The sequence below is a fragment of the Triturus cristatus genome, chromosome 8, assembly GCF_964204655.1.
Source record: "Triturus cristatus chromosome 8, aTriCri1.1, whole genome shotgun sequence".
Lineage (NCBI taxonomy): Eukaryota > Metazoa > Chordata > Amphibia > Caudata > Salamandridae > Triturus > Triturus cristatus.
This window is the reverse complement of record NC_140591.1, coordinates 72722968-72739478: the sequence shown is the minus strand read 5'-3', so window position 1 is coordinate 72739478 and position 16511 is coordinate 72722968. Positions and strand designations below refer to the sequence as shown.

General features: G+C 45.6%; 1 protein-coding gene across 1 annotated transcript in view; it reads left to right on the top strand.

Annotated features, from left to right (window-relative positions):
• The window catches only part of KPNA1 (karyopherin subunit alpha 1), a 311573-nt gene that overhangs the window by 143635 nt on the left and 151427 nt on the right, over nt 1-16511 (top strand). The window contains exon 6 of the mRNA XM_085621023.1: nt 3756-3887. Within this exon, the coding sequence (XP_085477149.1) occupies nt 3756-3887 (132 nt within the window). The remainder of the gene's footprint in view (nt 1-3755; nt 3888-16511) is intronic.

Here is a 16511-nt window from a genome sequence, read left to right as displayed (position 1 = left end):
TGTACATGACAACCAATTGAAAGACTTGGAATACACTGTCTTAGGGTCTGTCCCCAATCCCGGCCGGGGTGGGAATCGTGACAAACTCTTGAGACAAAGTGAATCTCACTTTATTTTAGCTCTTGATACACGAGCTCCGAATGGCCTTAACATGAATGAAGACCTTCACAATTTTCTCTAGAGCCTCTTCCCCTATTTTTGAAAATAATTTTTGCATTGATATTTTTGTTTAAAATGTTTTGCTTTTGTCCATCAGTGTTTAGATGCTATTGAGATGTTGAAGATCTTTTTAGACTATGTGAATGTATTTATCAATTGTTCTTACATTCACATTGATTTGCTATTTTTCTATGCACTTGCACTTTGGAATTACCTAGGCTTAGATGATTCAGGGTTTTTTTCCCCCTTGCTGCTAGTGTGTCGATATGCTTACTTGCACAATATCACTTTGCACAGCACTGTTTTGCACAAGTTAGGCATATGGCACTTTCTACTTTCTTTGTTTACTATTAGCTGCATTATATAGCAAAGTATTTATCTATTATTAATAGATATACTGTCTCTTCATACAATGATGCAGACTCTGTGAATCATCACGTTAGTAACTATAATGTGGTACAGGAGTATTTTGCAGGCTTGGTTGGCTCCATGATATTATCTAGTGATTTTTCAGTCAACAAAGAATTGCACATGCATTTATATTATGGAGAATCTTTGCTGATTATTACTGATTTTTCCTGTACTCTGGTGTGCTTGCCTGCATATCAGATAATTAGAATTGTGATGATCTTCAAGTCTTTACAAACTTTTTTCTGGCGGTATGAAACTTTTCTTTTAATACAATCATTGATATTAATTATGACTATAACTGCCGCTGATTTTATTCATATGAGTTGGTTGAGTTCAAGAGTTTTTAGCATTTTTTTCTGGCATTCGATATGTTCAGTTGCTATGTATAATTTTATTCATTGCTGTGGTATTCGATATAGGAAGAAATTATTGCACTATGCATTTATGTATTGTACTGACAACATCCACGCACAGTTATCTGTTCTTAGTGTGGAATTTAAATCCTAAATTGTTGGGAGTACCATTAGCAGTGAACTGAATAATATTTCTTGCTCATATCGAAATATGCACTATGTAGATATTTTGCCAGTTGCTAAACTTTACTTTTACATGTACATTTTTTACTCTGTGATTGAAAAATAGGGGAATCTCAGTGGTTGCAGTCTACGTATATGAGTCTGTTAAAGTGGTATAGTGTATCAGTTTTGTTGCTCTATTTTAAACAGTTAGGCTGTTTTCTACAATTGTTTGTGCACATATTTCACTTTAAAAATTGTCAGCAACCTGAGGCGCATCATGTGATCAAGCTCCCACGAGGAGCGAGACTCGTCATGGAGGACACTGGTCCTAGCATTTAGTCATGCTACAATAAATTGCACTGCATAATTTTCAATTCTGGAGTGAGAGTCTGTTATTTTCATTTGGGCTTGCTGTTTCTTGTTTTGCATGTTACATGCTTGAATCTTCCCTGTCGTCATGGTGGGACTCTCACGGTAACAGTAGTAAGTGTTAAAGCATACGCATGGACAATTGAAAAACAATTGTATTTTTTAACCTAACTTGTTTTAAAACATCCAAACTCCAGCCAATCAGGGCTGAGACTCTGGAGCACTCATCCCCTGCAGAGTCACCATACCTCAGATTTCGAGCAAGAGTGTAAATGAAGTAAAATAAAGGTAGCAAAATGTGAGCCTGACTGTGGAGGGTCGCATGTGAATCTGTAAAATATATCAAGACTTGATAGATCCGTGTAGAGGATCGCCCCTAGAAAAACAAGCAACATTGAGGGGAGGAGAGATTATTTTTCCTCGTTGAGGTGGAGACCTGGAGACTAAAACAGTTGCCGGCAGGCGTGTGTGGATTTCTTGGCTGCTTGGAAGGATGGAGCTTTGACTAACCAATTGTCCAATTAACAAAATACCTGGTGATCGGAACATCGTAGAAAAGCTGCCACCGGGGCCATACACTTGGTGAAGACTCTGGGTGCTGACTGTGGAAAAATGCATCTAGCAGTTCGAGCGAGAATAGATAGTCTCCCACATCCATGAGGAGCAAAATCTCCTGGAGAGAGAGCATCCTGAATTTTATGAACTTGTTCAAGAACCTGATGTTCAGTATCTGCCTCCATTTACCTGTTTTCTTCTTGAAGCGGGAGTAGAATCCCAAATTTCGCTGGTCGAGTGGTTCCTCTTCTATTGCGTGTTTGGAAAGGAGCGATCGTATTTATTTTCTGAGAATTGGAGGATGACTGAGATGTCTTCTGTGGCAGAAAATTTGCAGGCTGCTGAACAAATTCCAGAGTGTGGCCATGCTAAAAAATGTCAAACATTTGTCAGAAGTTATGGACTTCCACTGATTGAAACATTTGGACAGGGCAGGACCGAATTGAAGTGGGACTGAAGTGACTGTGAAAACGTCCAATATCTGCAGGTGGCAAATCAGTAACTGGTGGGTTAGGAGGGTTAGGCATTGGGGCAACATAATCGTCCCATTCATCAGGATCTGAATTCAGCTTACCCTCCTCCATTTGCTGATCACTGTCTTGCAGATCATCCTGAATGGAAATAGCCGGTGGTATTAGTTTCTCTTTAAAACGTCTTGGAGAACTCTGAGGAGCAAGGCTTGTGATAGGAACCTCTTGTGGAAGTGGGGGCTGCTGAGCATAGGTGGCTTTCGGGAAGTGTTTATAACAGGCATTGATCATGACACGTAAGCCTGTAACTACGGATATATGGACACTAACGAAGGGTTCAAGCAGTTGATACTGTTCTTCCTCCTGCTCCTCATGCAGATAATGCCATGTGCTGAGGGGAGGAAGGATCTCTTTCACTGAAGGAGTAGTCATCCTGTAAGTAAAGAGATGGATTATCGTCCCCATCATCATCCTCCTCATCTGATTCTTGTCATTTGACTTTCAATTGGGAAGAACTGTACGCTGGTCCAAATAAGCCTTCCTCCTCCGATGCTTAGAAATCCAGGAGGCAATGGATACATTTTTTTAAAACCTTGAAGCGCTGGCTTAGATGGTGGCATCAAAACGTTTTTTCCTTCCGTCGATGAAACCATTGACGATGCCGTCCGCAACATGGCTGATGGTAACACCAATGATGCGGTATGAGGAGTCGTTGGTGGCGCAGCCATGGACGGAGCCGCCAATGGTGAGGTGTTTGACGAGCTAATCTTTGTCATCGGCGAGGTCTCGTCCCCGACGAAGTCAGGGTTACATCTTTGCATGACGATGCTGTCTCAGAGGTGGTAGATGTTGCCAACAAGACTGTCGGCGGTGCACCGGAAATCAAAGTCTTCGTAGTAGACGGCACAGTCTTAGACGACGGTGCCGTCGACTGGCGGTCTTGTCAGTGAAGATGGCTCCTTGAAGGGGATGTGAGAAGCAGACAGATGCGGAGAGCCAGACCTGTGAAGATACTGTGAAATACGATTTATTTTTCAATGTAGTCAGTGCTAATGCTTTAACACTACTATTGCAACGGTTACAGTGGGATTCCCACCATGACGACTGGGAAGATTCAAGCATGTGAATCTATAGAAGATATCCATACTGGAGAACCACAGTGTACAGGTAAGTAACTTTTTTTATTGTTATGCAGCTGATGGTTTTATCTAGTTTTGATCAGATTTTATGGTTATGAACTTTGTTGTGAATACCTGATTCATTTGTGTTTCAGTTCGAATCTGCCTGGGTACTGACAAATATTGCATCAGGAAATTCTCTCCAGACCCGCATCGTTATTCAAGCAGGGGCTGTACCAGTTTTCATAGAGCTGCTCAGCTCAGAGTTTGAAGATGTCCAAGAACAGGTATAGCAGTGATGAGGGGAAAAATTGAATTACAGTCCTCTATATCATTATGCGAAACGATAGATTGACTGTTGGAAAAAGATGTTTTATTTATTTTCACTTTCTCCTGAGAATTTTGCAATAGCTTACAATGTAGAAGTTTTCTTCAAGGGACAACTTTGTGATGCTAATCTTTTTGTTACATGCCGTGCAACTGCTATAACATAGGTGTATCACCCAAATGCAGCTTAAATATTTGTGCTAGGGAGTAAGGTCGAATGCAAACTGCAAAGGTGAGCCCATTGCAGAATTGAACTCTTTGAATAGTCATACATTGCATATGATGATAAATGAATTACAAATCAAATGCTGTGCATTGTTTAATGCACCTCAGAAGTGTATTTTTGTTAATCATGCTTTGATTCTTACCCTATCTCCTGACGGAGCAACGATCTGGGAGTGATGTGTGTTTCTCATAAGTAAAGAAGGCACAGGAATATAATAGATGTACTAGATATGTGCACCCTGTTGAACTAAATAGTTGCAAATTTGTCAAACATAAAAAAAAACTATGCTTCAATACACAGAATCATCTGAATAAATTAAACCTTAGACCTGGTCATATCTCAAAACAGTGAACCACTGGAGAGAGTATCACTTTAATTTTGTAGTCCATTCATTCTGTCCTCCGTTCTTTTTATCCATCCTTTTAAGGGAGGCAAAATTAATGAGTCCTTTCTTTATGGGGGTGGGAGGTCTGATATGTTAAGACTAGACAATACATTCAGCAGAGTCTGTCTTGACAAAGGGATCCAATTTGCTTTCTAGATTGAATAAGTTATTGGACCACAGTGATATTTGTATTCAGTGTGTAGAGTTTTTTGTTTTTCCCCTGTGGGTCTTCAGCATATCATACTTGTAGTTGGACTGGTTAGATCAGTGGTTCCCAAACCTTTTAGAATCATGACCCACTTTCTAGAATGATAAATGTTCATTACCCTCCTTCCTTTAATGGACACGAGGGGAGATGTAACTTAAGCGTTGTTTGGTAGCTCACTGTCATTTACAGGCAGTACATTTTCCATTTAAAAAAAAAAAAAAATCACTAAATTTGCACTGACCTAGTTTTACTGATAAAAACATATTCCACACAAATGATAGAGTGGAAATGAGGTTTCTGTGATTTATCATTTGTGCATTACCAATTAAGGCGCCTTCATTCTTTTTGAAACAATTGAAATCTGTGTCCAGCACACTTTAGAATTACAGAACAATTTTACTTCACTTTTGATTTCTTAACTGCTGAATGCATACAGTTCATTTACAGGTAGTTACATTTTGTTGTGTCCCAAAAGCAATGACATCTTAAGATTGACCTAGAATTCACTTTTTAAAACGCCACACTATGTTGTCAGAGAAAGGAAACTCCGATCCCATGTTAAAAGAATAAGCAGCAGCTTATGAGCAGACGTAGCCTGACATTTGAACTTTGTCTCATTTAAGCACCGCAAATGTGAGAAGGTAAACACAATTTAATGGCATCTTGTTTTATTGCATGGACTTTCGTGACCCATCAGAAATCTACTGCCACCAGTGGGAGCGCATTCACAGTTTGGGAAATACTGATTGACTGCTTTTCAGTCTTTCAGTTTGGGTTCTGGTATTTCTTCAGCACCTTTGGCTTCCACCTCTTGCTGAAGAAACTGTAGTCTTAAACTCTGTTTAGGTCTTCCTGGCTTCTTTTGCATCTTGTCATAGCCTAAGGCCATTAAAGGGATTTAGTGATGCACTCGGTCAGGCTCAAGTTTATTCTTCATTGTGTTCCACAGATGCAAGGTCTCTGGTATTCCATCACAGACCAATGGGTACCTGGAATAATGTGTCGCTCCTTGTCTTACCTTCCAAACTTTCATAAATCCCCAGTGCTTGCTTTGGAGAATCTGATAGGTACTTCTAGCCGCAGATTCCTTACCTTAGAATAATCCCCAGACTAGATCTGGAAATCTTATGTGAGCAGTACTCCTGCGTGCCAATATGTGGCGTCGTTCGGCTCCACATGCTGTAGTGGGCGCTAGAAGTGACTTGTGATGCCTCTATATAGGTGCCATCCCAGCGTGCCCTTGTGTCAAAGATTTTTTTTAGATTGGTGTGGTATGATGTCCGCAAGGAAGGCTAGTTAAAGCCCTGTAGCACCTGTCACCGGCAGATGTTGGTGACTGAGCCAAATCTCATCTGTCTGTGGTGCCTCAAGTGCGGCTCTGACCCCAAGACCTGCGTCGATTGTCGTGCCATGCACCCCAAGGCCTTGAGCGAGAGAGAGCGGTCCCTCAAGGTCCTTGCTGCTCAACGTGCGACGTTGCGATGGCCTCAGTCCGATTCAAGAGGTAGATCCTGGATTAGTCGTGGAGCAACTCAAAGCACTTATCGAAGTTATCTGGGTAAGTCTCACAAATAGCAAAAGACAAGAAGCTGAAGTGGTCTTCAAGTCCACACCGTCCACCGAAGTCATCCGACAGGCGACGTAGTGTTGGCACTTGAGGCCTTGCACCATGGTACAGCCTGCATCTGGGCCTTCCTTATTTTCCAGGAACCAGAGCAAACCCCACCCAACTTTGAGAGGTTTGAGGCCATGCACCTAATATTTGGGCTTCCAGTCCTATGGGTCCCGCGGGTGCGAGAGTGGCCCCTACTGGTCTCCCACAGGTGGGTTTGCCCCCAGCGCCAGTTGGGCCACTTGGATCCATGGCTGGATTTGGACTGGTTGCACCCCCTTGATTTGCCCAGGCTCCCCTGCCGACGTCACCTGTGCCCACTGGCAGCACATCCCCATGGGCGTCGTCTAACGCAGACTTATCCAGTATTGGGGTATCTTTCATAGATTCACATGCCTGAATCATTCCCTGTCGTCGGGATGGGAGTCTCCAGCACATCAGTAAAGTAATGTCCCATAAGACATGGAGAGCAATAGGCCTAAGGCCTCACATTAGTAACATATCCAGGTCCTTTTGTAATAAGGACCAAACTCTAGAGAACAACCAATCAGCTGTCACCACACTCTGGAACCTCCCTGGAAGGAGCTCTAGTCCCTCAGATTTTCTACCGCACGTCGTACTAAGGGAGTCTCCACTGAGCTCTGCTCAGGTTGTCCTTGTTTCTTGGATTCAACGTTTTTTTTTTTCTTCAGGATTCTCTTTGTCTGAGTGAAGTCCTTACTGTCTTCAAGTCAGACACTCCTGAAAAAGGCCTTTTTAGGCCCTGTGGTACCTTCAAAAAGAAGAGGTTACATGTCAATGACCAAAATAAGGACTGCCTCTACTGTCTTTATCTGGACCACTCATCTACAGACTCCAAGGTATGTCGTACCTTTTCTACAAAGACGTTAAAAGACCATGAGGGAAGGCTTTTTACTTGGCTGCAGAGGCTTAAGGACAAAGAAGACCCCTTGTCCTCTGAGGAGAGAGAGTTCATCAAGATCCTGTTCAAAAAAGGTCCAGAGATGTCTCTCCAGGTCCTTCTTCGCAGCAACCTCAAAAGAAGACAGACAAAAAGTCTTCAGAGGCTTAAAAAATTAGGGATTTGCATTTGTCGTCGACAAGAGTTCCTTCTTCGGCGGCAGTGCCCTGTATGACCATCGATTTATTCTTTGTCGATGACTAATATACTGACGACGGCCTCGTCGACGACACCTTAATCAAAGACCAAAAATACATATTTTCAAGAGAAAATCAGCAGGCAGACGCCTTCCCTGACATCACCCAGTAGGGTCCAACCTTTGCCTCCCTCATCTTTTGACAAAGATGATGATTCCGACGAGGACAGTATGTTTTGAGCTGCAAGAAATCCTTCTGAACTCAATGTTAAATATCAGGAGGACTCCGGGTATGAGGATCAAGATATGGATGAGCAGGCGTACTATCAAGACGAAAGCCATAATCAACAACCACAGATGGTTTGTCTTCCTTCAGCCCTGGTCTCTGACTTGCAATTCATGATTTCAGACTACAGAATGAGGTTCCCTACCTCTGCTCCATCTCCTGCTCAGTTCTCTCTCCACCTCAGATGGCGCAAGTTCCACCTCCACTGCCTCCTACCATTGAAGTGCCTGTGTCGCCTCTCCCCTCTACAGATGACGAGGGGGATGAGCCACAAGAAGAAGGGGAAATTCAGGACACGGAGTCACATCATGACGAATGGGACGACTATGTTATACCTCTTCCAGCGTCGCTGTTACCTCCTCAGGTCGACTCGCCTCCAATAGATATTAGAGGATTCCATAATCTCCTGGGAAGAGAAGCACAACCTTTTAAACTTCCAATGCCTTCTCACCAGCAGGACTGTTTCCTTTATAACTTCAAGGAACCTTTCAAAAAATGTGTTAGATCTATGCCTATCATAGATTATATCTGTGATCAAGTGGTATCAAAATAATGCCAAACCCATCTACAGTTCCTCCAGTCTTGCCAAGATTGGATAAAAAATATAGAGCTCCTGACGACGCTCCGGACTTCCTAATAGGCCATCCCAAGCCTGATTCAGTGATTACTCCGGCATCTCAACACAGATCAAAAAACCCATCTGCCCCACTTTCAGCACCTCCGGATAAAGAGGGCAGGTGTTTAGACAATATTGGAAAGCGTTTTTAGTCCATGTCGGCGTTAACTGTACGGGCGTCTAAGTCATTAGCGTTATTGGGACGCTACAACAAGCAGCTGTGGTCAGACATTGCTCCCTACCTAGAGACCCTGCCGCAAGAGTCTAAAGAGGAAGCAAAAAAGGTGTTGCTGGTGGGCGAAAGATCGGCTTCTGAAATGATCGACGCTGCGAAGGACATCTCTTCCACTGGTTTCCGCCAACTGGCTTGGGCGGCGGTCCTAAGGTGCCAAGGATGGGTTAAGGCAACAACATTCCGGTCTGAGATCAGACCAAAATCCTTGACATGCCTTATGATGGACAACTCCTTTTTGGAACTCATATCGATGAAGCCCTCCAAGGGATCAAAAAAGATACAGATCCAGCCAGAGCTTTGGGTACCCTTCAATATAAAAGCACCACTTTTCGAGGCTCAAGGGGTAGAGGGCAATCTTCTTACAGAGGAGGCTACCAGCAGTATAGGTATCCTACCTACTCCTCATCTAACAACAATACAGGCCACAATTTCAATAGAGGCAACAGACACAGACTTCATACAACAAGTCTTCCTTTCGCCGAAGGGCTGGACGACATAAGGATTCCGCCCGACGCCAATGACTTCTCTCTACCGCCGATCTCTGTTTCATCTCCACCCTCCAAAGTAGGAGGAAAGAGATCCTACTACCTTCAAAATTGGAATCCAATCACAACAGATCGTTGGGTTCTCCAACAAGTACAGTTTGGACATTCTCTAGAATTTGTGCAAACTCCTCCACCGACACCTCCTCAACCTATGGCTCACAAACATTTACACCTCTTACTCCTGGAAATATCATCAATGATCCCGAAGGGAGCTATAGAACAGGTTCCTGTTCATCAAAGAGGACAAGATTTTTACTCCCGATTCTTCTTGGTGCGCAAAGAGGAAAAGAAATGGAGGCCAATCCTAGATTTGAGAAGTCTAAACAAATTCTTGAAGAAACAATTGTTTCGCATGGTTACCATTTAAGAAGTCTTGCAGCGTCTCAATGCGAACGACTACATGGTATCCTTGGACCTCCAAGATGACTATTTTCATATTCCTATCCACAAAAGACACAAAGTATCTAAGGTTCGCCGTGGCCGGCAGGCACTACCAGTTTCGAGTCCTGTCCTTCGGACTCAAGTCAGCCCGCGCATATTCACAAAGTCTCTTTCCCCAGTGGCTGCATACCTCAGGCAGCAGCATCACCAAGTCTTCCCTTATCTCGACGACTGACTCGTCAAGGCACCCTCTCTCGACAGCGCGAGGAAGTCTTCCAGAGCCTGTCTATGGCTTTTCAAAAAATTGGGTCTCACCCTCAACCCAGACAAATCGATCCTACAACCTTCGCAGTGGATAACATTTCTGCGAGCAGTTCTGAATACGGTCCTGAAAAAAGCTTGCCTATCACAGGAACAACAACAAAATCTCCGGCAATTAGCAGAGCGTATACGGAAAAGAAAGTCTTTCAGTGCGCCTATTCAAATCCCTCCTCGGAATGATGTCCTCCTGCATTCTTCGAGTACCCTACTGTCGCCTCCGCATGCGTCCTCTCTAAGAGGCTCTCTCCACTCAGTGGATTCAAATCAACGGATCCTTCGACATCATACAGGTGACTCCTCAGATGGTCGCCTCTCTAAACTGGTGGACTCATCCACGAAATCTCTCTCGAGGCCTACCTTTTCTAACTCAAGCCTCTCCTCAAGTGATAACTACGGATGCGTCTCTAGAAGGTTGGGGAGCCTTCCTTCAGGAGCTTCAGATCAGCGGGAAGTGGTCCTCTTCTGAGCAGAACCTGCACATAGACTGCACTCAGCTCTAGAAGGTTTATCTAGCCCTCCTGGCTTTTCTTCCCAGGATTAAAGGTTCACTAGTGCTTGTCAGAACAGATAATACTACGACGATGCACTACCTGAACAAACAGGGAGGAACTTGTTCGCCATCACTCTCTCTAGAATCTCCAAAAATTTGGAATTGGTCACTTCAACACAATTTTCCCTGAGGGCGGAGTATGTTGCAGGAAAACACAATAAATTGGCAGATTCGCTGAGCAGACTACGGACAACCTGCCACGAGTGGGAGTTGAACCAAGATACTCAACAGCATCTTCTCTCAGTGGGGCGAACCACTGTTGGATCTGTTTGCCACACAGCACAACGCCAAATGCCAACACATCACAACCTGGCATCCCCAACAGGGATCTGTGGGTAATGCATTTTCAATAGCATGGTTCGGCGTATTTGCCTACGCCTTTCCACCGATTCCCAGGGTCCTCAGGAATATGAAGGCAGAGCCTTGCACACTTATTCTAATAGCCCCAGCATGGCCTCACCAACATTGGTTCACAGAACTCCATCTCCCCTCCCTGCAGCCTCCAATTCCGTTAAAACAGTTTCCATCTCTCCTCACAATGGACCAGAGACAAGTCCAACACCCGGATCCAGCATCTCTCAAATCATCAGCTTGGCTCCTGAGTTCCACGAATTTCAAGGCCTAAACATTCCTCCAGACTGCAGGGCATTTCTATCTCACGCTCGAGCTGATAGTGCAAACAGAACTTTTTATTTTAAATGGAAAAGGTTCTGTATCTGGTGTAGATCTGCTAAGGTGCATCCCCTCACATCCTCTCCGGAACAAATTTTACCTTATCTTCTCCATCTAGCAACTTCAGGCCTCGCTCACACTTCCGTCAAAGTTCACCTGGCAGCAATCTCCCGTTTTAGGAGATCTTCTACAAGATCTTCTCTTTGGTCCAGTAGACTGGTAAAACAATTTCTCAAAGGTCTATTTCGGGCTTTCCCTCCTGTAAAGTCTCCTCCTCCAACATGGCAGCTCAACACAGTCCTTGCTCAGCTTATGAGACATCCTTTTGAGCCGATACACAGAGCTGACCTCAAATTCCTCTCCTGGAAGACTGCACTTCTTCTGCCCCTTGCATCCGCAAGACGAGTAAGTGAGCTTCACGCATTCACAATACAAGATCCATTTCTTCAATTCAAGAACAATAGGGTAATTCTTCGGACTAATCCGAAATTTATACCCAAAGTCCCGTCGGACTTCCACCTTAACGAACCTATTGTCCTAAAAACCTTCTTTCCAATTCTCAAACAGCAGCTGAAAGAGCTCTACATTCATTGGATTTGAAACGCTGCCTTAAATTCTACCTTGACAGGACAAATGCATTCCGCAAGTCCAACCAACTTTTCGGAAAGGTTTTCCCCTTGAAAAACAAAGTATTTCCAGATGGATTTCTGCTGCTATTGTCTTCTGTCACCAACAAGCTGCTCAACCTTTACAATCAAGAATTCGTGCCCATTCCACTAGGGCAGTTTCTACTTCTATGGCATTGTTTGCGGGCGTGCCTATCAGACATTTGCAGGGCGGCAACATGGAAGACGCCGCATACATTTACCAAGCATTATTGCTTGGAAACGGAGCTAATGAAGGATGCTGCGGCGGGACAGGCGGTGTTGCGTCATCTATTTCAATAAAAGGTGAGCCTTCCTTCCCACCAAACTGTCTTTATAGACGCATGTTACTTCTATAACTCTTGCCATAATTGCAACTTATTGCTCCGCATTTTAATGGTGATATATTTGTTAGCTATTGCATTTATGCCTTCTGTACAAAAGGAAATGTTCTCATCCTTGCTTTCTATTCTGATTCAGGCATGTGAGTCTATGAAAGATACCCTAATACTGGTTAAGAAATGCGTTACTTACCTGTAACTGCAGTTATCCAGTATTGGTATCTTTCATAGATTCACATGCAACCCACCCGCCTCCCTTGGAAGGGCTCTCCTAGTACTCTCAGTTGTACCTCTATATAGCACCGTGCTTAAGAAAATCTGAGGGACTAGAGCTCCTTCCAGGAAGGTTCCAGAGGGTGGTGACAGCTGATTGGTTGTTCTCTAGAGTTTGGTCCTTATTACAAAAGGACCTGGATATGTTACTAATGTGAGGCCATAGGCCTATTGCGCTCTGTTTTATGGGACATGACTTTACTTATGTACCGGGGACTCTCATCTCGACGACTGGGAATCTATGAAAGATACCAATACTGGAAAACTGCAGTTACAGGTAAGTAACGCATTTCTTCCGTGCCGGTAGGGGGCGGACCACTCGGGCTGGAGCCCTATTCTTTTAGGCTAGAACTTGAAGATGACTGGGAAGGGCCGCTAGACCCTGATAAATACCAACCCCTGGATGTAACAGAGAACACCTGATGTGAGGATCTCACAATTGCTAGTTGGCTGGACACCTCCCCTGATACTGGCTTGGTTTCACCGAAGGATCCTCATTTGCTATGGTGGTGAGTAGGTGGACTAAGGTCCTGGGCCTTCAGCTATCCTCTGTGGCTGTTGAGCCGAATGTCTTGACTGAGGTGATTCGACCTTGAGTCACCACTTCTGAATCGCTACTCCCATTTAACAAAGCCCTCATAGACACCCAAATGTGTGCCTTGTCCAAACCCTGCCACGGAGCTCCTGTGAATAGGTAGATTGCCCATCTCCCCACCCTAGTGGGACCCCAGTTTCCTCACAACACACCCCACCCCGGAGAGCTTGGTAGTCTAAGCCTTCACTTCCAAGTAAAATCCTGGCGCATTATCTTCCATTCCCCCAGACAGAGAATTCAAGAGTCTGGATACCTTGGAGAAGATGTTCTTTTCCTCCAGCCTGGCACTGCAGTTGGTGAACACCGTGTGGTTTTTAGGCCGATACTCCCACTCGCTCTGGGACTCTGTTGCGCAGGTGCTGCCAGTGGTCACGTAGGAGGCCCGAATCATACACTTCCAAGCTATTGCTTACAGGAGAGACGCAGCGAAGTTAGTCATTCGTTGTGGGCTGAATACAACTGACTCACTAGGCGAGTGGTTTCATCATCGGTGGCCGTGCGGAGTCACAACTGTCTGAGGACGACTGGCTTTTCTGTGGATGTCCACACCTCTCATGTACATGCCATTTCATGGCTCCAGTCTCTTCGGAGACCAAGCGGACTCAGCCCGCAAACAATTCAAGAACTGTGCTATGACCAGGCCCTTGAGCCTTTCCATGGCCCCTGTGCGAACCACTGTCCACCTGCTGCTCCTTTCATGGCCGCAGTAGGGGGTTCCAGCTGTGTCTCCAACTGCCCCAGCCACCACAGCCAGCAGACTTCTACTCTTTGCGTGCCAAAGGACGCAGCACCCACAGACGTTGTGGGTCAGGTAGCCAGAGATCAGCCCATCACCCGGTATCTGCAGCCTCTAAGCCCCTTTAGTTTGCCCATCTATTATGGGCACCCAGTGGGTGGCGGATATGCCATCACTTGCACCTCTGGAGGCCGATAACATCCGACCACTGAGTTCTCCATATTGTCAAAAGGGACTATTCCCTCCCCTTGGACTACTTCTCCACCCATGCCACCTACTTGCGACAGGCTAATGAAGGACCACATCTCTTTACTCTGCCAGGAAAGGCAGACTTTCTTTGCAAAGGGAGCCATAGAGAGGGTGCTGGCATCAGAAGTGGGTTTATTGTGGCTACTTACTAGTGCCCAAAAAGGACAAATGCCTTCGTCCTATCCCTGACTGTCACTCTGAATTTCTCCCTAAAAAAGGAGAATTACAAAATGCTCATACTGGCTCGGGTCCAGTCTGCACTGGACCCGAAAGACTGAATGGTAGCTTTGGACTTGCAGGAGGCGTGCTTCCACATTCCCATCCTTCTTGCCCATAGACATTGCCTGCGATTCATGGTGGGCCAAGAGTACTTTCAGTTTGCCATGCTCCCCTTTGGCTTTACCAGTGCCCCATAGGTGTTCATCAAGGTGATGACAGTGGTTGCAGCTCATCTGCGGAGATCAAGGGGTTCCAGTCTTCCCCCTGTCTTAACAACCGGCTGTTGAAGCCAGACTTGCCCCAGGAATTCATCTCCCCCCCCCCCCTCCAGTCAGTCTACAACAAACCACCTGCACTGGTTGGGGTTCACTATCAACATGCCTAAGTTGCACCTGATCCCTTCTCAGACTCTTCCTTTCATTGGAGCAGTTCTAGACGCTGTTCAATTTCGAGGCTTATCTGCCCAAGTAGTGAGTCCAGGATATTCCAGCTATGATACCGATGTTTCAGTCTCTATCCTGGATTTCTGAGAGACTGGCTCTGAAGCTGCTGGGCCTCATGGCCTCCTACATTCTGCTTGTGACGCATGTCCATTGGCGTATGAGGGCTCTTCAGTGGGACCTGAAATTCCAGTGGGCACAGCATTAGAAGAATGTCTGACATGAAACAGATCTCCGAGGCTGACGAATTGCGATTGGGTCTGCGGTAGATACCTCTCCCTTCCGAAACCAGATCTGATAGTAGTCACAGATGAGTCACTCCTGGGCTGGGGCAGCCTTCTGTGAGAGGTGATCGGAGGACTCTGGTCTCTGGCAGATTCCGGACTCAATATAAATCTGTTCTGAGCGATCCTGCTGGCATTAAAGCCCTTTCTACCCTCCTTCAAGGGAAGCCTAGTGCAGGTGTTTACAGACTACGCCACCGCCATGTGGTACTGCAACCAACAGGGCGGGTGGAGTTGTGGGCCCTCTGTCAAGAGGCCCTACATCTCTGACATGGCTGGAATATCTGGGCATATCCCTGGTGGATGCTCTGAAAGCCAGTGCAGACTTACTCAGCCAAAGATGCCTAGCGGATCACGTATGATGTCTCAATCCGGAGGTGGCGCAAGATCTCGCTCAGCTGTGGGGAGACCCATGGTTAGATCTGTTTGCCACCGCTTAGAATGTGCACTGTCAGTAGTTATGCACACTGGAATTTCCAAGGCAGCTCTTGCTCGGAGATGCTTTTTATCGCAAGTGGAACTCTGGCCTACTGTACGCTTTTTCGCCAATACTGTTCCTACCCAGAGCTTTCAAGAAGATCAGGTGCAACCGAGCCCGAATTATATTTGTTGGTCCGAACTGGGCTCGGAGAGTCTGGTATCCTGAGATATTGAGCATGTCCATAGGCCCTCTGCTCATGCTTCCCCCTTCGGGAGGCGCTCTTGTCACTGCAGCGGGGGTGGGGGTTACACGGTGAGGTTCTCCACCTGAACCTGTCAACTCTCTGCCTTCAGGCATCGAGATTGAGCAACTACAGTTGACACCTTTTGACCTTCTGTCTGAAGTCTGCAATGTTATCTTGGCAGCTCGGCGTCCCTCCACTAAAACTATATACGCCCGCAGTTGGAGCAAATTTGTGGCATAGTGTACAGACAAACAGGCTGATTCTTAATCTGCACCCTTTCCCCAAGTTTGTATTTATCCTTACCCCGGCCCAGCAGAGCTCTGCATTTTGCACTTAAGAGTTATTTGCTATCTCTGTCTGTCTGTGGCTGCCAGATCACCCTTTCCATTTTACGTCCCTAATTGTAAAAAGGTTCCTTAAAGACCCTCAGCATGTTTCCTCCAGCTCCCTTTGTTATGCTTCAATGGGCTCTCTATTTGGTTCTTACTTTTTTGATATGCGCTCTTTTGAGCTGCTTCATAATTGCCCTCTAGGCTTCTCACCAGCAAGACTGCCTATCTGGTGGCAGTTACATCTGCCCAGAGAGTCCGTGAACTGCAGGTATGGTCATCTCCGCCTCCGTACATGTCCTTTCACCCGACAAACTTATTCTCTGGACTCGAGCATCCTTCTTGCTGAAGGGTATTACCCCGTTCCGTGTAGGCCAGTCCATCTCCTTTTCTACCTTTTTATGCTCTGCCTCATCCCTCTAAGGAAGAGGAGAGACTCCGCTGTCCGGACCCAAAGAGTGGTGCCGTTCTACCTTGACGCACACGACTGTTCTTCGTGTTATGTTGGAGCCATGAAAGGGAAGGCTGTGCAGAAGTGAACCATCTTTTGATGGATCGTGCTCTGCATTAGGCTCTGCTACGCATTGGCCAAGAAGCAACCGTAGGAGGGCTTGTGTGCTCATTCCAACCTGAGCAAAGGCTACGACCTCTGCGTTAGTATGTGGAATTCCGGTC